The following is a 20,838-nucleotide window of genomic DNA, read 5'->3' on the forward strand; positions in this document are numbered from 1 at the left end:
ACAAGTGCAGGGTCCCAAAGCTTTGGGCCATCCTCGACTGCTTTCCCAGGCCACAAGCAGGGAGCTGGATGGGAAGTGGAGCTGCTGGGATTAGAACCAGCATCCTTTTGGGATCCCAGCGTGGTCAAGGCGAGGACTTAGACTAGGCCATTCTGCCGGGCCCTAGAATTAACTTTTGCATCTTTTGCAGCTCTCTGCTTTTCCTGGGATAGTTTTTTTTTTTTTTTTTTGAATATTTACTTATTTATTTGAAGTGTAGTAGCAGAGAGATCCTCCATCTGCTAGTTCACTCTTCAAATGGTTCCAACAGTGGATGACCGTGCCAGGTGGAAGTGAGAAATCTGAATTCCACTCTAGTCCCCCACATGTGTGGAAGGGGCCCAAGCACTTACAGCATCTTCTGTTGCTTTCCTAGATGTGTTAATGGCACTGGTGGAACTGCCCAGACTCAAACTGGTTCACCAGTGTAGGATGCCACCATTGCAGGCTGTAGCACAATCCACGATGTCATGACATCAATACCATAATTTCATTTTTTAAAAAATATTTATTTGGGCTGGAACATTAGCTTATCTGGCTAATCTTCCATCTCCAATCAGCAGCAGTATCCCATATGGGCACTGGTTCATGCACCAGCGGCGTCATTTCCCATCCAGCTCCTTGCTTGTGGCATGGGAAAACCGTAGAGGATGGCCCAAAGCCTTGGGACCCTGCCCACACGAGAGATTTGGAGGAGCTCCTGGCTCCTGATCAGCTAGGCTGCAGCCATTTTGAGATGTAAGTAAATAAATAAATATTTATTTATAATGTTTAAAATATTTATTTATTTATTTATCAAAAAGCGGATTACAGAGAGAAGGAAAGACAGAGAGAGCTTCCCAAGCACTTGGGCCATCCCCTACTGCTTTCCCAGCTATTAGCAGAGAGCTGGTTGGAAATGGAGCCATTAGAATTTGAACTGGTATTCATGTAGAATGCCAGTGCCAGTGTTACAGGCAGAGGATTAACCTATGCCACAGTGCAGCCCCCCATTTTCTTTTTATCTTTTTTTTTCTTTATTTTTGACAATCTTTACATAGTTAATTGGGACACAAAGGGGCAAGGATTACACAAAAGCGGGTAAGACTAGTATTTCCACATTTTTTTCTGTATCTGGGGTAAAGGGGGAGATAAAGGGAGAAGCCCACACAGCCTCCCACTCATCCCAGGTCCCTGATGTGGGCCATGCTCAAAGGGTCTTGCTCAAGTGGTTTTGATAGTTCAATAGTTATGAATTGCTGCCAGTCTCACCATTCCAAGTACGATGAAGCCGCTGCAGAATCCACTGATTGACATAGTCCACCTTAGAGTCTCTGTTTGCCTAGTTTTTCACTGCCAACATATGGCTGGGGTAGTTGATTGATTTGTTCTGTCCTTTGTTGTGGTGCCAGGTATCCTCTGCAGGTTCCGATGGACCGCCATATCATCCATGTACATCTGGTTATGCTGTGGCAAAGCCCAGCCAACCCTTACCCAGTCTGCTTTATGTTTGCACCAGTAGGGACAATCAACCAAGCTTCGCTCTTCCTGATGTGGCTCACATGAGACGCACAGCTGTTGTTGCTCTGCCCGATATGGTCTGCCCCCATCCCAACTCATACTCTCCAGTGGGTGAAGTGTTTCAGCAGGGGGGCCCTCCACATTCCCCCTACCAGCTTTACTCCCTCCCTCCCTGGTTTCTACTAGTTGGACATTGCGGCCCAGTTTGGCATGGTCCGTCTCACCTCAACATTTGCTAGTGGGTGCTGTAGCCTGGCCCGACCCGACCCACCCCCAATTCCAACTGGTGAGGGTTACAGTCTAGCCCACCCCAACATGTACCCCATCCCAGCTGTAATGTATACTGCTATGTGTTGTGACCATACCTGGTCCAACCCACACTGTTCTGGTGCTTGGATTTGTAAGCAGGTGATGTGAACTGGTTCAGCTTGGTCCAGCCCTGACCTATGCCAAATGTATGCAGGTGGGTACCTTTCCCTGGCCTGGTCTGGACTGTTCCTTATCCTGCTTCTTGCACTCACCTGTAGGGACTGTGTCCTGCCAGAGGAGTTGCTCAGGCTCCTCCATCAGAATCTCTCCCAATGCCAGATCTTGTGCATATCGGTGGGTCCATGAGCCAGTCCTAATCAGTCCACCTCCTGTCCTAGCAGGAGCAGTGGCCTTTCCTGACTGCCCTTCAACCCAATCTGGTTCTGACTGTTGAATGTTTCAGCCCAGTCAAGGCTCATCCATACCCAAATACAGCTTACACATGGCTCAGTAAGGGCCGAGACCTAGCCTAGTTCGTCTTGTATCTACCCTGTCCCTCCAGAGCACCAGATGTTGCTGGAGTCTAGCCTGGCTTGATGCGTTCAGTCCCAGTCCACACTTGTGCCAAGGGAGACTGCAGCCATACACAGATCAGAACACAGCCCCCCATTCCAGCCCCTGCACTCTTCAGTGGGAACCCCAACCCAGCTGGGGTGTCCCCTTAGCTTTCCAGCTGGGCCTGTTCCCAGCCATAAATCACGCGCATGCCAGTGGTTGCTCTGACCCAGCTTGGCATAGCCTCTCATCTGTCTTGGTCTTTGCCTTAGATGCTGTGATCTGGCATCTGTGGTTCACGCAGACCAATAGGTGTAAGAGCCTAGCTTGGCATGATCTGTGCTCCATTCTGATTTCATTACCAACCCACACACTAGCCAGCCATTGGAGCTACTTTGCCCAGCTTGTCTGACCCCCAGGCCTGGACTAGCAGGGGAGGTATGACCCAACAGGGGAGTTTCCCAAGTTCCTCTACTTGACCCACTCCCAGACCCAGTTCTCATACATGCTAGTGGGTGTTAGGCCAGTGTCCGGCAATAGTCTGGCCTTCCATTTGGCCTTGTATGAGCTGGTGAACATTGCAGCCCAGCCCACCCCACACCCTACGTAGGATGCACATTCAGATGCTGCTGCCTTGACCAGTCCAGACTTGTTGGTGCCTTTACCCGTGAGTGATGGCAGGCTCCTTGGTCACATCTAACTTAGACCATTACCACCCCAACTCTTGAGCTAACCAATGGGACTAGTATTTCTACAGGGTTTGGCCCACACATCCTCCACAGAATCTGCCCCCGGATAAGGTTCTGCTGTGTGCTGGCTAATGTCATGGCCCTGCCTAATGTGACCCATCTTCTGATCCATCACTATGTCAGGTACTAGGATCTTGGCCCTGCTAGACAAGCCACCAGCCTTAGCTTTTGCATGGACTGGTGTGTGGTGGTCAGCATTGTTCAGTGATAACAGATTCTATACAGGACTCAAAGGAGGCTGGTATAGCAATCTGACCCATAAAGATCATCTGGTCCAAACCACCAGGTCTCATTACCCTTGCATACCTTCAAAGGAAAAGTTACTCTGTTGTTGGGAGTCTTCAGGATTGATTTGCAACCCAAAAGCACAGTGGGCTCAACATGAAGGTACCTAGGCAGCAATTCATACTCGCAAGACCCCAGAGCTCCAGAGCTTGGGGTTGTTGGCGGCGGGTGGGGCTGGGCCCACCTTGTTCTCCGGAATTCCCCTCTCAGTGTACTCACCAGGAAGGGAATAACCTCTGGAGATCAGGCAGGCCTGGGGACAGCTGGAATCAGGGCTCTGGGCATGGAGTCCAACCTGGCCTGGGACCTGCCAACAGCCAACCCCCAATTTCTTTTTAAGGTTTGTTTTCTGATTTGAATGATAGAATACCAGAGCGAAGAGAAAGAAACAAGAGAGCGAGCAGGCGCCTCCATCTTCTGGTTCTTTTCACAAATGCCAAGAATCAGAAGTTCCATGTGGGTCTCCTATGTAGATAGCAAGAACTCAGGCACCTGCTGTTTCCCACACTCATTAGCAGGAAGCTAGTTTAGAAGCTATACTGAAAGCAGAGTTGCCTGGGGTGGGGTTGGGGTGGGAGGTGTGTGAAAAACAGATATTCTGAACAATTATTAACTTGCTGTACTGTAACACCTTTCCAGTTGCTGTTAGTTGCTCAGTTTTCAGTTTGTGTTTGTCACTTGGCAGTTATACTATGCTCTGAAACATGTCTCAGTCATTCAGAATTAATATGTGTAATATAAGATAGTCCTGAGATAGTGCATACTGCACGACACATTGGAATCCTGTTTTAGCCCTTCTCTGAACTGCTCCTGGTCCGTCCCTGAGGTCCCCATCGCTCTCCTGTGGATCTCACTGCCCCTATACCTGGTAGAGTTGCCAGGTTCTTGGCTCCCAGGTCTTTGTCTTTCTTTATTAGCTCGTCGCTAGTGTAGCATCTGATAACCTTCTGGTGAATTTTTTGAAACCTTTATTATTTTTATTTTAGATGATGTTTACATGACTAGTCAGTGTGAGAAGGATCTAGGGTTAGGGAGAAGGGGGTATGATCATTGTTCCAAGCATTTCTGGAGGGGAGGAAGAAATAAGGGGATAGGCCGTATCCAGCCTCCCAGCTATCCCAGTACCCAAGGATGGAGAAAGGCCTAGTGACTAAATCTTCACCTTGTGTCAGCTGGGATTCCCGTAAGGGTGCCAGTTCTTTTCCTGGCTGCTCCTGTCACTGCCCTTTCAGCTCCCTGTTTGTGGTCTGGGAAAACAGTAGAGCACAGCTGAAATCCTTGGGCCCCTACACTCATGTGGGGAACCCAGAAGAAGTTCCTAGCTCTTGGCTTCAGATAGGCTCAGTTTCGGCCATTGGCCACTTCGGGGGTGAGCCAGTGGAAGGAAGATCTCTTTTTCTGTGTGTGTCTCTCTCTCTGTATATCTTCCTCCCCAACAAAAATAAATAAATCTTTTTTTAATTGCTTTTATTCAACCCTTCGGTTTGCATTGTAGTTGTAGAGGTCCAGGTGAAAAATTCAACTCAGTTCTAGTTTGTTAAGGCTTCACTGATTGTTAGCTTCCATGTAATTTTGCTAAGGAGTAGAGTACTTCCTATAACCTTAATTTTCTGAAAAATGGAAGGATGTTTTGGTTAATTGGTTATGAGTTGTTTTTGTTTTTGTTTTTTCTTTCCTTCCTTGGCCTGAATAGACAATGAACCTTCTTATGTGGATAATTTGCATCCTCCCAGGTCTTAAAATGCTGTTCTATTGTTTCTTAGCTTGCTTGCTTTTCATTTGTGGGATTTTTTTTTCCATTTCTCTAGAGTTACTACATGTTGGAATCAGAAGAATATTAAAGGGGCCAGTTATGATATAGACCCATGAAATGAGGAATATGAGTAATTAACCCTCTGCACTACAGAATTACAAAAAAGGAGAGGCAGAGAACCTTCTTGAATAAAAGGCAGGGTGATCAGAACTGCAGTGACACCTGTTGGGGACTTGTGGGAAATCCTGTTGATGGGGGAGATCAGACTGGAGTGATTTGTAAGCCAAAAGAGGTCTGATGGTCTGACAAACTGGTGGGAATTTGTGTGTGTGCATGTGTAAGAGTTATTTATGGGCCCAGTGTGGTCTAGCACCTAAAGTCCTCGCCTTGCATGCGCCAGGATCCCATATGGGTGCCGGTTCTAATCCCAGCAGCCCCACTTCCCATCCAGCTCCCTGCTTGTGGCCTGGGAAAGCACTTGAGGACAGCCCAAAGCCTTGGGACCCTGCACCTGTGTGGGAGACCTGGAAGAAGTTCCTGGCTCCTGGCTTCGAATTGGCACAGCACTGGCCATTGTGGTCGCTTGGGGAGTGAATGAATGGACGAAAGATCTTTCTCTCTCTGCTCCTGTCTGTATATCTGATTTTGCAGTAAAAATAAATCTTTTTTTTTTAAAAAAAAGTTGTTTATTTTGTATTGAAAGGCATATCTACAGAGAGAAGGCCAGAGCTGAGCTGATCCAAAGCCAGGAGCCAAGAGTTTCTTCCAGGTCTCCCACACAGGTTGCAGGGTGTCAAGGCTTTGGGCTGTCCTCTAGTGCTTTTCCAAGTCATAAGCAGGGAGCTGGATAGGAAGTGGTGCAGCAAGGACATAAACTGGCACCCATATGGGATGCCAGTGCTTAGAGGTAGAGGATTAGCCAGATGAGCCATTGCACTGGGCCCCTGGTGTGTTTTGCATTAACAAGTGTGTAGGATGACAGCATCAACTGTGGTAAGCAAAGGGCACTTTTGAGGTAAGAAGTGGTCAAGAGGATCGCTGGCAAGAGCTTGATGGTGAAGTCACTAATAATGTGACTTTCTCAGTCCTTGATGCTAGCTGTGAAGTGTTGTCTCTGTTGCTCCTTGGTGCTTGGCTGCAGTACCCCGTTTCTTAAGCACAAGTCAGAGCAGATCTCTGCACCGGAGGCTTTCTCTTCTCTCATTAGCAGCCATCTCTGATGACAAGACCCAGGATGGGGATGGTCATGTTTCTGTTGTGTTGCAGTAGCGCGTATGATCCATGTTTGCCTGTGCCCATTTGTGCTGCTGCTTGTCGGGGACCTGCATGTGCCAGGTAGCATCCCCAATAAGTTCCTGCCCTTCCTTCTCTGGTCAGCTTCTTTCCACAAGCTTTCCACCGCTCCTCACTCTGATACAGCAAGGAAATATAAATAATTGTACCTGTATTATTTTCACAGTTTTATACCTCCTTTTTTGGACCATAAATTGACAAAAAAAAAAAAAAATAGCAGTCCCTTTTAATCACCAAACTAAACTAATTTATGACTGTAGAAGGAGTCAAGATTAATTGCTGCAATTTTGTTGATAATTTTGCCCTTACAAATCTATAGCTTTTTCTTTTTGTCAAACACAATAAAGTTACTGTCTTTGATCTCTAATTCTTCCGCTTTAACATTTTCCCAAATGGTTCGTTCAAGGGCTAATATCTGTCCCATACTGTTTAAATGGGTTCTGTTTTTAATTTTTCAAAGATTTTATTTTCTTCAAATGAAAATGAGGAGTAAAAAACTCTGGTACTTCAGAAAATTATAAGCTAGGAAGTTTTTTGTAGCATTGCCATTTCTAGATGGATTTGCCTGTAGCTTGCTGTCTGTATGGTATTTCTATGATTGAGAGTGCCCTCTTAAGGTGGCACGAAGTAGTGCAGAAAGTGCTAGAATCTGCAAGTTTCTAAGCTTTTAATAAAGTTTCCTGGGGTCAGTACGGTGCGGTGCGGTAGTACCATAAGCTAGCACCATCATGCCATATGGGTTCTACTTCATGTCTCAATTGCTACACTTCTGATCGAGCTCTTTGCCTGTGGCTTGGGAACAGAGCTGAAGATGGCCTAAGTCCTTGGGCCCCTGCACCCATGTGGGAGACCCAGAAGAAACTCCTGGCTCTTGGTTTCACATCAGCTCAGCTTCAGGTGTTGCAGCCATTTAGGGAGTGAGCCAGAAGGTGGAAGAGCTTTATTTCTCTTTCTCTCTTCCTCTTTAAAATCTGCCTTCCAAATAAAAATAAATACATCTGTTTTAACAAAAGAAAAACAGGGCCCAGTGGCGTGGTCTAGTGGCTAAAGTCCTCGCCTTAACTGCGCCAGGATCCTATATGGGTGCCAGTTCTAATCCTGGCAGCTCCACTTCCCATCCAGCTCCCTGCTTGTGACCTGGGAAAGCAGTCGAGGAAGGCCCAAGGCCTTGGGACCCTGCACCCATGTGAGAGACCTAGAAGTTGTTCCTGGATCCTGGCTCCAGATCGGCATAGCACTGGCCATTGTGCTCGCTTGGGGAGTGAATCATCGGATGGAAGATCTTCTCTGTCTCTTTTCCTCTCTGTATATCTGACTTTCCAATTAAAAAAAAAGAGAGAGAAAGAGAGAAAGAGGAAAAAGAAAAACAAAGAAACAGAGGTTGTGACACCGTAGGCCTGTCTGGTCTGTTGGTAGATGCATTCAGTATTCATATCTGCAGCTTTGGGAGGAGTTAAATTACCCAGTTCCCCCAACCAGAATAACTTGGTAAAATATTCTGTGTTACAGGTGGAGCGACCTCCTTCTCCGTTCTCCATGGCCCCACAGGCTTCCCTTCCCCCGGTGCCACCACGACTTGATCTTCTGCATCCGCGAGTATCTGTTCCTTCAAGTACTTCTGGCCTTGGAACCACTTCGAAGGTAAAGCATTACCACTTTCTGCAGTTTGCTGATGCTTCATTGTGCATTAAGCGGGTTTGATTGATTGCCTTGCTCTGTGCTTCCACAGACTGCCTCTGCCTCCCTGCACAAGGACAAACCACTGCCAATACCTCCCACGCTTCGAGATCTTCCACCACCACCGCCTCCAGACCGGCCATACTCAGGGGCAGCAGAAACCCGGCCTCAGAGACGCCCCCTGCCCTGTACCCCCAGTGATTGTCCATCCAGGGACAAATTGCCCCCTGTCCCCTCTAGCCGCCCTGGGGACTCTTGGCTGTCCCGGCCAATTCCCAAAGTACCAGTGGCTGCCCCAAGCCCCAGTGACCCCTGGACAGGCAGAGAATTAACTAACCGGCACTCACTCCCATTTTCATTGCCCTCACAAATGGAGCCCAGGGCAGATGTTTCCAGGCTTGGAAGCACATTCAGTCTGGATGTTTCCATGGTGAGTCTTTGAAACTTTTTAACCTGTTAAGGGAATATGTTTGCGTGGCATTTTATGTGCTGGATTTTGCATAGACTCCATAGATAATATGAGGATGAAAATGAAAGCTAAGAAGAAAAAAGTGTTTGTTTTCAGTGTAGAAAGAGTGTAGAAATTCACTTGTAGTATTTTCATAAAGCACATTTTCCATGGACTTTTTGAAGACCCGTGTGGAACGTGATCCCTGTCCTCCAGAAGTGTGCGTGTTAGTGGAGCGGATAAGGCAGCTTCTAGATGTCTTATAAATGCTGTGAGTAATACGGATGTTTAGAAAAGAGAGATTACTTCCAGACTGAGCAATTGTGAAGGATTTATGGAGAGCAGCATCTAAAGCTGAAGTCTTTGGAAAATGGATTCAGTGATTGCCCTTAAAATAGATCAGAATCCCAACAGAGATGCATAAGGGGTACTGTGGAGTGATGAATAAGTTCATTTGAGTAGAGCAGAAATATTGTGAGCAGAAAAGGAGAAAGAATCAGAAGGGAGCTATATTAGGACACCTTGACTACTCCTTCCCAAAAGAATTTGAAATTACTTCATTGGGAATGAAGAAAATGATGACCAAAAGAGATTAATGTGGTTGTAGTAGGCAAGTAGGTTAAGAGACAGGATAGTGGTGTTTCCTCTAAGCTTGCAAGGAATCTGGAGCTTAGGAAATGGGAGAGGAATATTCTTTTATTGGTTCATTTGCACATTCACCAAAAAGTCTTACCTTCTTCACATTTGTATTCTAGTGGGAAGAAAACAGATGATAGAAAAAACTGTAGCCTTTCCACAATGATGAGTATCATGCAGGAACATATCTCAAAAGGGGGATGTTGTGGGGAGAGCTGGGGTTGGGGTGAGGAGCACACAGACATGCATGTGTTTCTGAGCCAAGGTCTGAGGTGATAAAGGAGGTGGGCTGTGCTAATCCTTGAAGACGATCCAGAATCAAAACAGATGGAGTCTGGGGGAGTCCATTTAAGGAGCATCTGGGGGGTTGGTGTCAGTGCTGTAACTAAGCAAGAGGGCAGTGGGTGTGTAGAACCCTAGGGAGCATGGCAACAGACTAAGGAGCAGGTGGAACATAAGGTGAGAAATCAGACACACGCTGAGGTGCAGAACCTGGTTACCCAGGGCTGTGATAAATTAGAAAGGAGCCATTGATGGAGGAATTGGCCAGTGGAAGGTTGGAAGCCGAGAAGGCAGTGGGTGGGAAGGTGCTATGGCATGCCAAGGTGCTCACAGGAGTGTGTATGTCTTGGTTACACAGAAGGGAGAAGGTAACAGCTAAGTGGCAGTTGTGTGACAGGCAGTCTGCTTAGTGAGAGTGGCTCACCTGTGGCTTTGTGGTGGCATCAGTGGAGAGTGGCCATTTGGAGCTTTTCGGTAGACTAGAAGTAGTATTTGTGTAGATAGCTAAACCAGAAAGCTTGTTCCCCTGCCTTTGTAGATCTGTCTCCCTAACTGCATTTGAGTGAGCTTTTCGGTAGACTAGAAGTAGTATTTGTGTAGATAGCTAAACCAGAAAGCTTGTTCCCCTGCCTTTGTAGATCTGTCTCCCTAACTGCATTTTTTGCAGTTGAGTTCAACACTTGAAGGAGAGTTTGCCCTGTCAGATGTGCTGGGCCCTGGGTGTGGCACTGACAGGGATCTGAGTCTGTGTGGTACCATTGTTTGCAACAGATTTAGAAGGAGGGAATCCTTGGCTGCGGGAAGGAGCGTCTTTTTCACCACTCCGCTTTACTTTCCAGAATGTGAATAGCAGCCCCCTGGCAGGTCCAGAGTGTGAGCACCCCAAAATCAAACCGTCTTCGTCTGCCAATGCCATTTATTCTCTGGCTGCCAGGTATGGTATTCATACTGCATTACAGAGTGGAGTTGGTATTTCCTAACTACTTACTTATAGGAAGTTTAGAAAACCAAGGAGGACTGAAGAAGAAAACAAAAGTTGATCTGTAGGTACACCAAGTAGACATAATTGTGTTTTGGGAGATTTTCTTCCATTCTTTTTTCTGTATACATATATATATAGATCTGTCTTGTTTAGGTGTGTCAATCTTATTAATCTTTTCAAAGAAGCAGTTTTTGTTGTTAGGGTTTTTTTTAATCTTTATTTATTTATTCTATCTTCTTCTTTTGAAAGATCCTTTTATTGGAAAGGCAGATTTACATAGAGAAGAGATGGAAAGATTTTCTGTCTGCTGGTTCACTCCACAAGTGGGCATAATAGCTGGAGCTGAGGTGATTTGAAGCCAGGAGTGTCTAGTGGGTCTCCCAGTCAGGTGCAGGGTTCCAAGCATTTGGACCATCCTCCTGGATGGGAACTGGAGCAGCCAGGACATGGACCGACACTCATGGGATCCTGGCACTTGAGGGCTGAGGCTTAGCCTGACATGCTATGGCACTAGCCCATAGCTGCCTAATTTTTAAAGTTCTAGAGATTCTGTAGTTCTCCTTCTGCCAACATTTTCTGACTAGTTCATGGTGAATTTGGAAATGTATACCATCTATTTTATAAGAGTGCTTTGGGCCTGGCATCGTACGTTTGAATATGTCAGTGAGGTCAGGTTTGTTCACGATGTTCAGGTAACTGATACAAGGTTGTTAAATTTATGTTGGCTTCTTTTTGCCTGAGTCTCCCATGTGGATGACAAGGGCCTGACTAATTTGGATTGTTGTCCACTTCTTTTTTTTTTTTAAAGATTTATTTATTTTTATTGGAAAGTCAGATATACAGAGAGGAGGAGAGACAGAGAGAAGGATCTTCCATCTGATGAATCACTCCCCAAGTGGCCGCATTGGTCAGAGCTGTGCCGATGTGAAGCCAGGAGCCAGGAACTTCTTCTGGGTCTCCTATGTGGGTGCAGGGTCCCAAGGCTTTAGGTCATCCTTGACCACTTTCCCAGGCCACAAGCAGGGAGCTGGATGGGAAATGGAACAGCCAGAATATGAACCAGCATGCATGTGGGATCCTGGTACATGCAAAGTGAGGACTTTAGCCACTAGGCTACTGTGCCAGGCCCCCATTGTCCACTTCTTTCCCAAGTGCTTTAGGAGGGAACTGGATCAAAAACAGCATTTGGGACTCAACCCAGCACGGTGATGTTGGAACATTCGCTTCACCTGCTGTACCACACTGCTGGCCCTGATCCATCTCTTTAACAGTTATCCTTGAAATCCCAGTTCGTCCCCTTTTCAATCAATACCACTGAACATTTGCTGGGTATTTAGATTTTCCACAAGGGTGTCCTCTGGAGCTGCTTATTTCTTCCGGCTTTGCCACCTGGACTCTGTTCAGCTGCCCAAAACACTTTCCTGGGCATGAAAGTGTGAGTGTGTGTTATCTTCTCTCTGGATTCAGATTAATTTTGACTGAAGATACAAAGATTTTTTACTTATTTGAAAGTCAAAATTAGAACGAGAGAGATTTTCCATCCACTTGTTCATTCCACAGATGGCCGCAATGACCAAGGCTAACCTAGGTGGAAAGCAGGAGCCTGGAACTCCAACCAGCTCTCCCATATGGGTGGCAGGGACCTAAATACTTGGATCACATTTCATTGGTTCAGCACTAGCAGGAAACTCATTGAAAGTGAGACAACTGAGACACAAACTGATTCCTATATGGTATTGTCTGTGCTGCAGGGAGCAACTGTACTTGTTATGCTGCAATGTGGGCTGCTTGTTTTAGTTTGCAATAGAAAATGTGTTTGGGGTTGGAGCGATGGCATACAAGCTAATCCTTTGTTTGCAGCATTAGCATCCCACTTGGTGCTAACTCATGTCTTGGCTGCTGCAGTTTTGACCCAGCTTCTTGCTTGTGGCCTGAGAAGGCAGTGGAGGGTAGCTCAAGTCCTTGGGCTTCTACACCCATGTGGTAACCCTGAAATTCCTGGATCCTGACTTTGGACCAGACCAGCTCCGGTCATTGTAGCCCTTTGGGAAGTGAACCAAGGGTTGGAAGATTCCTCTCTGTCTCTCCTTTTCTTTCTGTAAAATCTGCTTTTCGGATAAAAAATGTCTTTAAAATATGTTTTTATTGTGTTCAGTATTCTGAAATGGAGGTGTTTTCTTTCAGCACCTTAAAATACCACTCAACACTGTCTTGTGATGGCAACTCTCAGTATTGATGTAATTCCTTTCTGGGTAATGGTTCTTTGCCTGTTGATAGGACTTCCTGAGGGGTGGAGTTCCTGGTTCCCAGCATTTATTATGGTGCTCTCATGTGATTTTCTCTATGTAACTGTACTTCAACAATTTCATTAAAAATGGAATTGAAAGATTATTTGGGGACAGGCATGTGGTACATACAGCTGGTTAAGCCTTCACCTGGGATGCCCACATCACATATCAGAGTTGGAATTGATCTTTTTGCCTATACTTTTTCTTTTTTACATTTTATTATTTTTTTTAATAATGATTACAGGGTTAATCAGTGTGGGAAGGATCAAGGTTTAGGGAAAATTGGGTGAATTCATTGCTTCCAAATTTGCTGTTTCTTGTTCCCGGGGGAAGGGGAAAAACAAAAAGGAAAACCATTCATGACTTTCCACATGTCCCAGAACCCAGGGATGAGGAACAGCCACCTCATATCAGCCCAGGGTCTCAATGTGTACATATTCTGAGGGTTCTGTCCAAATAGTTTGGATAGTTCTGAAATGCCACTGATTTCACCAGTCTGAAGATGTCACCCTCCCAGTATCCATTGGTTCCATTCACTGAGATTTTTTTGTTGTGACCATTTGGGTAGTTGTCCAGTTTGTTTTGTTCTCCTTCTACTGCAGCACCAAATGTGCTACCGTATTCTCCTTTTACAACAGGGCCTGTGCCCACTGCTCCTCTTTTTTCAATAGGGCATGCTCTTGCAGGCGAGTCCTAGTACCTGGGCCCGGCGGCCCAGTCCCCCAGTGGTACCACCAGATCCCCCCACCCCAGGGTTCACAAAAGCAACACCTACCTGGAAGGCGGACCCCAGGGCCCAGGACAGGAAATCCACACCCCACCAATTCCCCATCCCCAGGGCTCAGGAATCCATCCCCGACCACACAGGTGGGCCCCAGGACCTGAGCCAAGCTACCCAAGTCCTGTTGGATCCCCCATCCCTGGGATTCAAAAACCCAGCCCCTGCTGGACCCAGGCTGGCATGACTCTCCTCACCCCAGTCCACAGTCTTATTGTGCGGTCTAGTCTAGTCTGCCTTCTGTTCTAGCTCCCTTTGGTGGAGTGCTATCCAACCCAGCCTGATTGCTGTTCCAGTCTTAATGTGAGCTGGCTGGTTTTCAGCCTGATCTGGCTGCCACTGCCCTGGTTCTCAGATCTGCGAGTGAGTGTTATATGGTGGCTCAGACTGCTCTGTCCCTAGACTTGACCAACGTGTATGCCGGCATGTACTGTAAACTGGCCTGGTCTGGGCTGCTCCTTGCCTTGCTTCTTGCACTCAACCTGCAAGGACTGCGCCCCAGTGAAGGAGTTTCCCAAGCTCCTCCATCAGGTCCCCCTGTGGCAGTTCTCGTGCACACCAGTGGGACATTGGCCCAAGTTGACTTTGTCCACCTCCTGTGATGGTGAGAACAATGGCCTTGCTCAGTTGGTCAGACCCATTCTGTTTCTTGTTGGTTGTTGCAGCCCAGTACTACCTGATCCGCACCCAGACACACTTTCCCATAGTTCAGCAGGAGTCAAGACCTAGTCTGGCCCATTCTATACTCAAACTGGCTCTCACAAGTACCAGTGGGGGCTGGAGTCAAGTCCAATCTGTCGCTCTACAGTCCCAGTGCACACCCACACTGGTGCAGTCTGTAGCCATGTACAGCCATGCCTGCTGCCCTCAATCTTACTCTTGTTCTCACCAGTGGGAACCCCAACCCAGCTGGGGCGCCCCCTTAGCTCCCCAGCTAAGCTTGACCCCATCTGCATTTCTTCGGTGAGCCAGCAGAGATTGCAGTTCTAGAGGGGTGAGCCCACATTGCCCCCCTACACAGATTTTGCTATCAGACCCACTTCTCCCCTCCAAACCACTTTAGTGTCAGTCCGCTACTTACATACACATGTCATGGACTTATCCATATAAGTCCCTCAGCTGTGATTCATAACCTGGACACCTATGTGATCCCATCATTCCCCTGTAAATCAGGACCCTTTAATGATGAAGGTGTGCCCCGGGTGGCCTGAGAGGCTTTGCCCAGTCCCTTTGGTGACCAGGCCACTCGGCTACAGGTGACCGTGCGGGTCAAAAAAACCTAACCTCCAGGATGGGGTGGTCCTGGAGGCCTGCTCAGCTTCCCTCCGCGAGGGGAGTCAGTGCTGTACATACCTGTGCCAGGTTCTTGCCTCTACTCTTTTTAAAAATTATTTATTTATTTTTATTAGAAAGGCAAACTTAGAGAAATAAGGAGAGATGGAGGGAAAGATCCTCTCCACTAGTTCATTCCCCTAGTGGTGTGACAGCCAGGGCTGAGCTGATGCAAAGCCAGGAGCTTCCTCAGTGTCTCCCATGCAGGAGCAGGAGCCCAAGGCTTTGGGCCATCCTCCACTGATTTTCCAGGCCAAGAACGAAAGTGGAATAGCCAGGACATGAAGCGGCACCAATAAGATATTCCAGTGCTTGTAAGGCAAGCATTTCATCCACTGAGCCATCACAGCAGGCCCTTTGCCTCTGGTTTTGATCCAGCTCCCTGCTAATGCACCTGGGAAGCAAATGATGGCCCAAAATACTTGGGTTCTGGACTCCTGGCTTCAGCCTGGCCCCCTCTTAGCTATTGAAGGCATTTAGAGAGTGAACCAGTGGATGGAGATCTCTCTCTCTGACTCTGTTTCTGTTGCTCTGCTTTTCAAATAAATATAATCATTTTAAAGATACATATGCATTTTTAAAAAGATTTATTTATTTATTGGAAAGTCAGATATACAGAGAGGAGGAGAGACCAAGAGGAAGATCTTCCATCCGATGATTCACTCCCCAAGTGATTGCAATGGCCGATGCTATGCTGATCCGACCAGGAGCCAGGAACTTCCAGGTCTCCCACAGGGTGCAGGGTCCCAAAGCTTTGGGCCGTCCTCGACTGCTTTCCCAGGCCACAAACAGGGAGCTGGATGGGAAGCGGGGCCACTGGGATTAGAACCGGTGCCCATATGGGATTCCGGGCGTTCAAGGCGAGGACGTTAGCTGCTAGGCCACGCCACCAGGCCCGATACATATACATTTTTAAAAACATTCTTTTTTTCATTTTCCAGTGATAATTGTAGTATAGACATAAAAGGAAAATGCTTTGTAATAGCATGTACTGGTTTTATAGTTAGGAAGACTAAGTGCTAGTAAGTAGGAAGAGATCAGTAAATATAAGAGAGGGTACTCCTTGTTGAGTATTTCAAAGTGGAAAATCCTTCTCATGCATATGGATTTCTCATTATATATACTTCCCATGAATTTTCTGAAGACTTATGCATGAATTCCACAGCTTTTTGCATTAAAACAAATTTCTTACGTTTATTTTCAGATAATGTTTTGTGTATTTGTTTAATGTTAAATGGTTAAAGACAGGAGAGGGACAGAGCTCATCCATGTAGAGGTTCACTCTTCATATGCCCACAACAACTGGGTCTGAGCCTGGCCAGAGCCAGGAGCCAGGAGCCTCAGGTGTGCCCCACATGGCGGGCAAGGACTCAAGGACTTGCTCCTAACCAGCTTCCCACCAGGAGCATCAACAGGAAGCTAGATTGGAAATAGAGGAAGGGCTTGATCTTAGGACCCATCTGTTAGGCATATATATTCCCCAAGCTGTGCTGCAACAAATGCCCTTGAGCTTAGCTTTTTATTCCATTTTTTCTGAACTTTTTGAAGTGCTTAGAGTATGTTAAAGAGAAGCAAGGAGAAACAATCGAATTCACACTCCAGAAAGCAGTTCTAGGTGTGGGTTTATCACACAGCTGGGTCTTTGTCTCTTCTCGTGGGGAAGGTAGTGGGTGGGCAGTGTTCTATTTCCAAACTTTTGCTTGAGACCTGTGGTTAGGTAGCACAGCAGGATTCCCCAAGGCAGAAGAGTTGGCACATACTACCATGTTATATTAGATTCCTTTATTTCAGATTTTTCTCATATAAAAATAAAGTTAAACTGCTTACACTCCTAGGCGATATATAAGAAACCTCTTTACAATCTGTGTGTTATTTGAAGCCGTACACAGATTTTAGAATTGGAATTGATTACATATCTTGCCATGTCGTCACAGAGATAACTTGCTCACTTGTTTCCTCGTGATGAAAGAAAAACCTGGAGTATAAGCACCAGGACTAGGCCTCATCTGTGAAACATATTTGGAGAGTCAAACTAAGTGATAGCAGCCACCTGTCTTGGTGTGATTCATCATAAACATGATCTTTAAATTTTTATTAGAAAAATTTATTTATTTATTTATTTATTTATTTATTTTACTGCAAAAGCAGATCCACAGAGAGAAGGAGAAACAGAGAGGAAGATCTTCTATCCACTGGTTCACTCCCTAAATGGCTGCAATGGCCCAAGCTGAACCAATCTGAAACCAGGAGCCAGGAGCTTTTTCTGGATCTCCTATGAGGTGCAGGGACTCAAGTGCTTGGGCCATTTTCTGCTGCTTTGCCTAAGTGCATTATCAGGGAGCTGGATCAGATCTACCAGGACTTGAACCAATACCATATGGTACTGCAAATGGCAGCTTCTCCCTCTGCACCGTAACTCTCACCCCCAAAATGAGCTTTGGCTTAGTGTACTTCTTCACTAACAGTTATGAAATGATAGTTCCCTAGGTGGCTTGTATCTTGCACTGTCAGATTGGAACTGTGGGGCAGGTGCTTGGCCTACTTGTAGAAAGTCTGCATGTAATATTGGAATGTCTGGGTTTGAGTCTAGCTTGCTATTCCTGATGTCCAGCTTTCTGTGAATGTAGATTCTGGGAGGCATTGGTGGCAGTTCAAGTAATTGGTTTTTGACCACAACCAGTTGAGAGAATTACTGGTCTCTGAGCTCCCAACTTTGGTCTCCAACCCCACCTTACCCCACCCACCAGCTGTTGGGGAGTGTGCCAGTGGATGGGAGTGCACACACTGTGTCTCGCTCATAGATAGATAGATAGATAGATAGATAGATAGATAGATAGATAGATAAAGATAGCTATAAAGATGTGTCTCTTGGTGAAGCCACTTGTTTCATGCTTGAAAGTTTTTTAGCTTATTAATTATTTTTCCTCACTATCTCTCTTCACCTACTAGACCTCTTCCTGTGCCCAAACGGCCACCTGGAGAACAGTGTGAGAGTGAGGAGGATGCGGAGTATATGACTCCCTCCTCCAGGCCGGTAGGCCTTCCGAAGCCAGAGCCGAAACGCACTTTGGAGGCAGCCCAGAGTTCACGGTAGGTTCACAATGACTGCTTTGGGCCACACTCCTTCATCTGCACAATTCAGTTGACATCCCTCACCTGCTTGTCCTGCTACGTACGCAGAGTGATGTCCAGCCTGATGTCCAGCCAGAAATTGAACAGAACTCTAAGCCCTGATGTTTTCACCTTTCGTAACTATACATTGTTCCAGTTAGGTTTTCTCAGAAATAACAGTAACCTCAAAATCACAGCCATCTTGAGTCCCAGTGAAACAGTTGAGGATATCTTTTGACAGTAGGATGCTAAACTCTCCTCCTACATTGTCTATACCTACTACAGTGTCAGAAGACACTTCAGTAGTGGCATGATGGACTTAAGACTGTTCATGGAGCAGGGAGGGTACTTGGGGAGGGGACAGGAAATCCTGCCTGTGGAACTGTATCATAAAACAATAAAAATAATAATTTTAAAAAAATTACAGTCATTGGGCCCAGCACCATGGCCTAGCAACTAAAGTCCTTGCCTTGAACGCGCCCGGATCCCATATGGGCACCGGTTCTAATCCCAGCATCTCCACTTCCCATCCAACTCCCTGCTTGTGGCCTGGGAAAGCAGTCGAGGACGGCCCAAAGCCTTGGGACCCTGCACCTGCGTGGGATACCTGGAAGAAGTTCCTGGATCCTGGCTTCAGATCGGCATAGCACTGGCCATTGCACTCACTTGGGGAGTGAATCATCGGACAGAAAATCTTCCTCTCTGTCTCTCCTCCTCTGTGTATCTGACTTTCCAATAAATAAATAAATCTTTTAAAAAAAATTACAGTCATCTTTTATTCATGACAATCTCATGCCACTTTTTTTTTAAAGTTTTATTATTTTTATTGGAAAGTCAAATAATATACAGAGAGAAGGAAAAACAGAAAAAGATCTTTCATCTGCTGGTTCACTCCCCAAGTGACTGCAATGGCCAGTGCTGCGCCGATCCGAAGCCAGGAGCCTCTTCAGGTCTCCTGTGCAGGTGCAGGGTCCCAAGGCTTTGGGCCATCCTCTACTGCTTTCCCAGGATACAAGCAGGGAGCTAGATGGGAAGCGGGGGTGCTGGGACATGAACCAATGTCCATATGGGATCCTGGCGCATGCAAGGAAGGACTTTAGCCGCTAGGCTACCATTCTGGGCCCCATGCTACTCTTCAGTGATAGTGGCAGGAGACCTTGATAGAGCCAAGTACGGTATATGGGGTGGTGGAGCATGGGTCATATGGCTTTATTTCCAAAGATCCCTTATGCTCTTTTCCTTCTAACTCAGGACCTGCGATGGTGACCAGCAGATTGATAGCTGCACATATGAAGCAATGTATAATATTCAATCCCAAGTGCCATCTGTCGCTGAGAACAGCACACTGAGTGAGTAGACACTATGCCACTTCCAGGGCATTGATGTGCGTTAAGAAGGAGCCTATAATACGAGTTTTAGACTCACAAAAAGACTTGATCCAAGCAGAACAATTCTTGTTAATATGTCTTCTTTGGCAAAATATCTGTGATCCATGCTCAGAAAGACCCTCCTCTTCTTCTCTGTGCTCACAGCTTGTTACTTCTATGCTTGCTGGCTTCCTGGGCCGAGAGACCTTTTTGTTTTATATGGCCAGAACCTGTGATGCTGGCAGATCCCCTTTATTCCCATCGCATTGATGAAATTCCTTCATGTGTGGGTGGTGAATGCTCAATTCCCATGTTAGCTAGCTAACCGAGTTGAAAGTTCAAGAAGCCTGCACATACAGGCCCCTTGGCCAGTCTTCTGAAACAGAACACAGAGAGAAGTGTTGAATGAGTATGCTCAAGTCTTTGGCATTGCTGATGGTTAACCTTGGCAGGAATAATCCTTGACATGTTCAGGAAAGAGCATTGCAGATCTTATTTTGTTTCTTTTCTCTCCGTCCACAAGGCCTCACAGTGTTTGGCTCACAATTGACCTTTAGTAATGGCTGAATTAAAGATTGTGTGCCTACGTGGATGAGTGAGTGCCACTGTAGTGAAATGGGGTAGGAGGTGCAGTCATGTCAAGTGAGGAAGCTGATGTGACAAGTTTTTCTCCAGGTGAAGGGCCCTTGGCGGCAGCCCCTGCCAACCCTGGGGCTGAGGAATCAGAAAATGAGGACGACGGGTACGACGTCCCCAAGCCACCTGTGCCAGCAGTACTGGCCCGCCGCACCCTCTCAGACATCTCCAACGCCAGCTCCTCCTTTGGCTGGTTATCTCTGGATGGTGACACCACAACAAGTGAGTCTCCATGCAGCATGGGGCCTGTCCTGATGGCTGTGTGGACTATAATTTATGCTGACACCGAGATGACCTGCCCATGTACACTTAGGTCATACAGTGAAGAAAAGCTGCTCCTGGATCCTTTGCTAGGAAGGAAGTTCTCCTGAGTCAGACTTGAGGATTTTACCAAACTTAGAAATGAGGCTCTTCTTTAACCCAAGGCTCTTTGTGTATCGGGCCTCTGCCCCACACGGTCCTTTACTCATGCGCCCATCCCTCTTGAAAAGGAAGGGTGGTGGCTGGGAATGCACACAGCCTGGGGCCAGAGCCAGCTCCTGTCAGGCCTTAATTGAGCCAAAAGCTGCTCTACTTGTTCCTGTGGCCACCTGGGAGGACAGCAGTCAGAGTTGTGTCCCTTTGGAACTTGAAGACAGCCCTTGAATAGCTGGGGAAAAGACCCTGGGCTCCCAGTGTCTTCGCAGGGGCAGTGCCCCTCTGGCCTCCTTCACTGCGGCGTGGCCTTATGTCTCCTTTCCATCTCTTCCTTCTGGATGAGAGGCTTAGTGTGTCCTTTCCAAATTAAAAATAATACCTAATCCAGATCATCATGTGTGTGAAAATTTGCTGCTAAGTGTAAAGTGTGGTGTATATGTATGGCTCATGGTAGCAAAGAT

At 46.7% G+C, this 20,838-nt stretch overlaps 1 protein-coding gene across 2 annotated transcripts in view; it reads left to right on the top strand.

The window, feature by feature from the left end:
- Positions 1–20,838, top strand: part of CBL (Cbl proto-oncogene) — a 99,003-nt gene that overhangs the window by 73,987 nt on the left and 4,178 nt on the right. For both annotated transcript variants that reach the window (XM_040977118.1, XM_040977119.1), the window contains 6 exons: positions 7,933–8,064; positions 8,153–8,530; positions 10,306–10,400; positions 17,796–17,936; positions 19,209–19,306; positions 20,000–20,182. In XM_040977118.1, coding sequence (XP_040833052.1) covers positions 7,933–8,064; positions 8,153–8,530; positions 10,306–10,400; positions 17,796–17,936; positions 19,209–19,306; positions 20,000–20,182 — 1,027 coding nt within the window. The remainder of the gene's footprint in view (positions 1–7,932; positions 8,065–8,152; positions 8,531–10,305; positions 10,401–17,795; positions 17,937–19,208; positions 19,307–19,999; positions 20,183–20,838) is intronic.

The sequence above is a fragment of the Ochotona curzoniae genome, unplaced genomic scaffold (assembly GCF_017591425.1).
Source record: "Ochotona curzoniae isolate NIBS_2020 unplaced genomic scaffold, NIBS_Ocur_1.0 contig_2723, whole genome shotgun sequence".
NCBI classification, from domain to species: Eukaryota; Metazoa; Chordata; class Mammalia; order Lagomorpha; family Ochotonidae; genus Ochotona; species Ochotona curzoniae.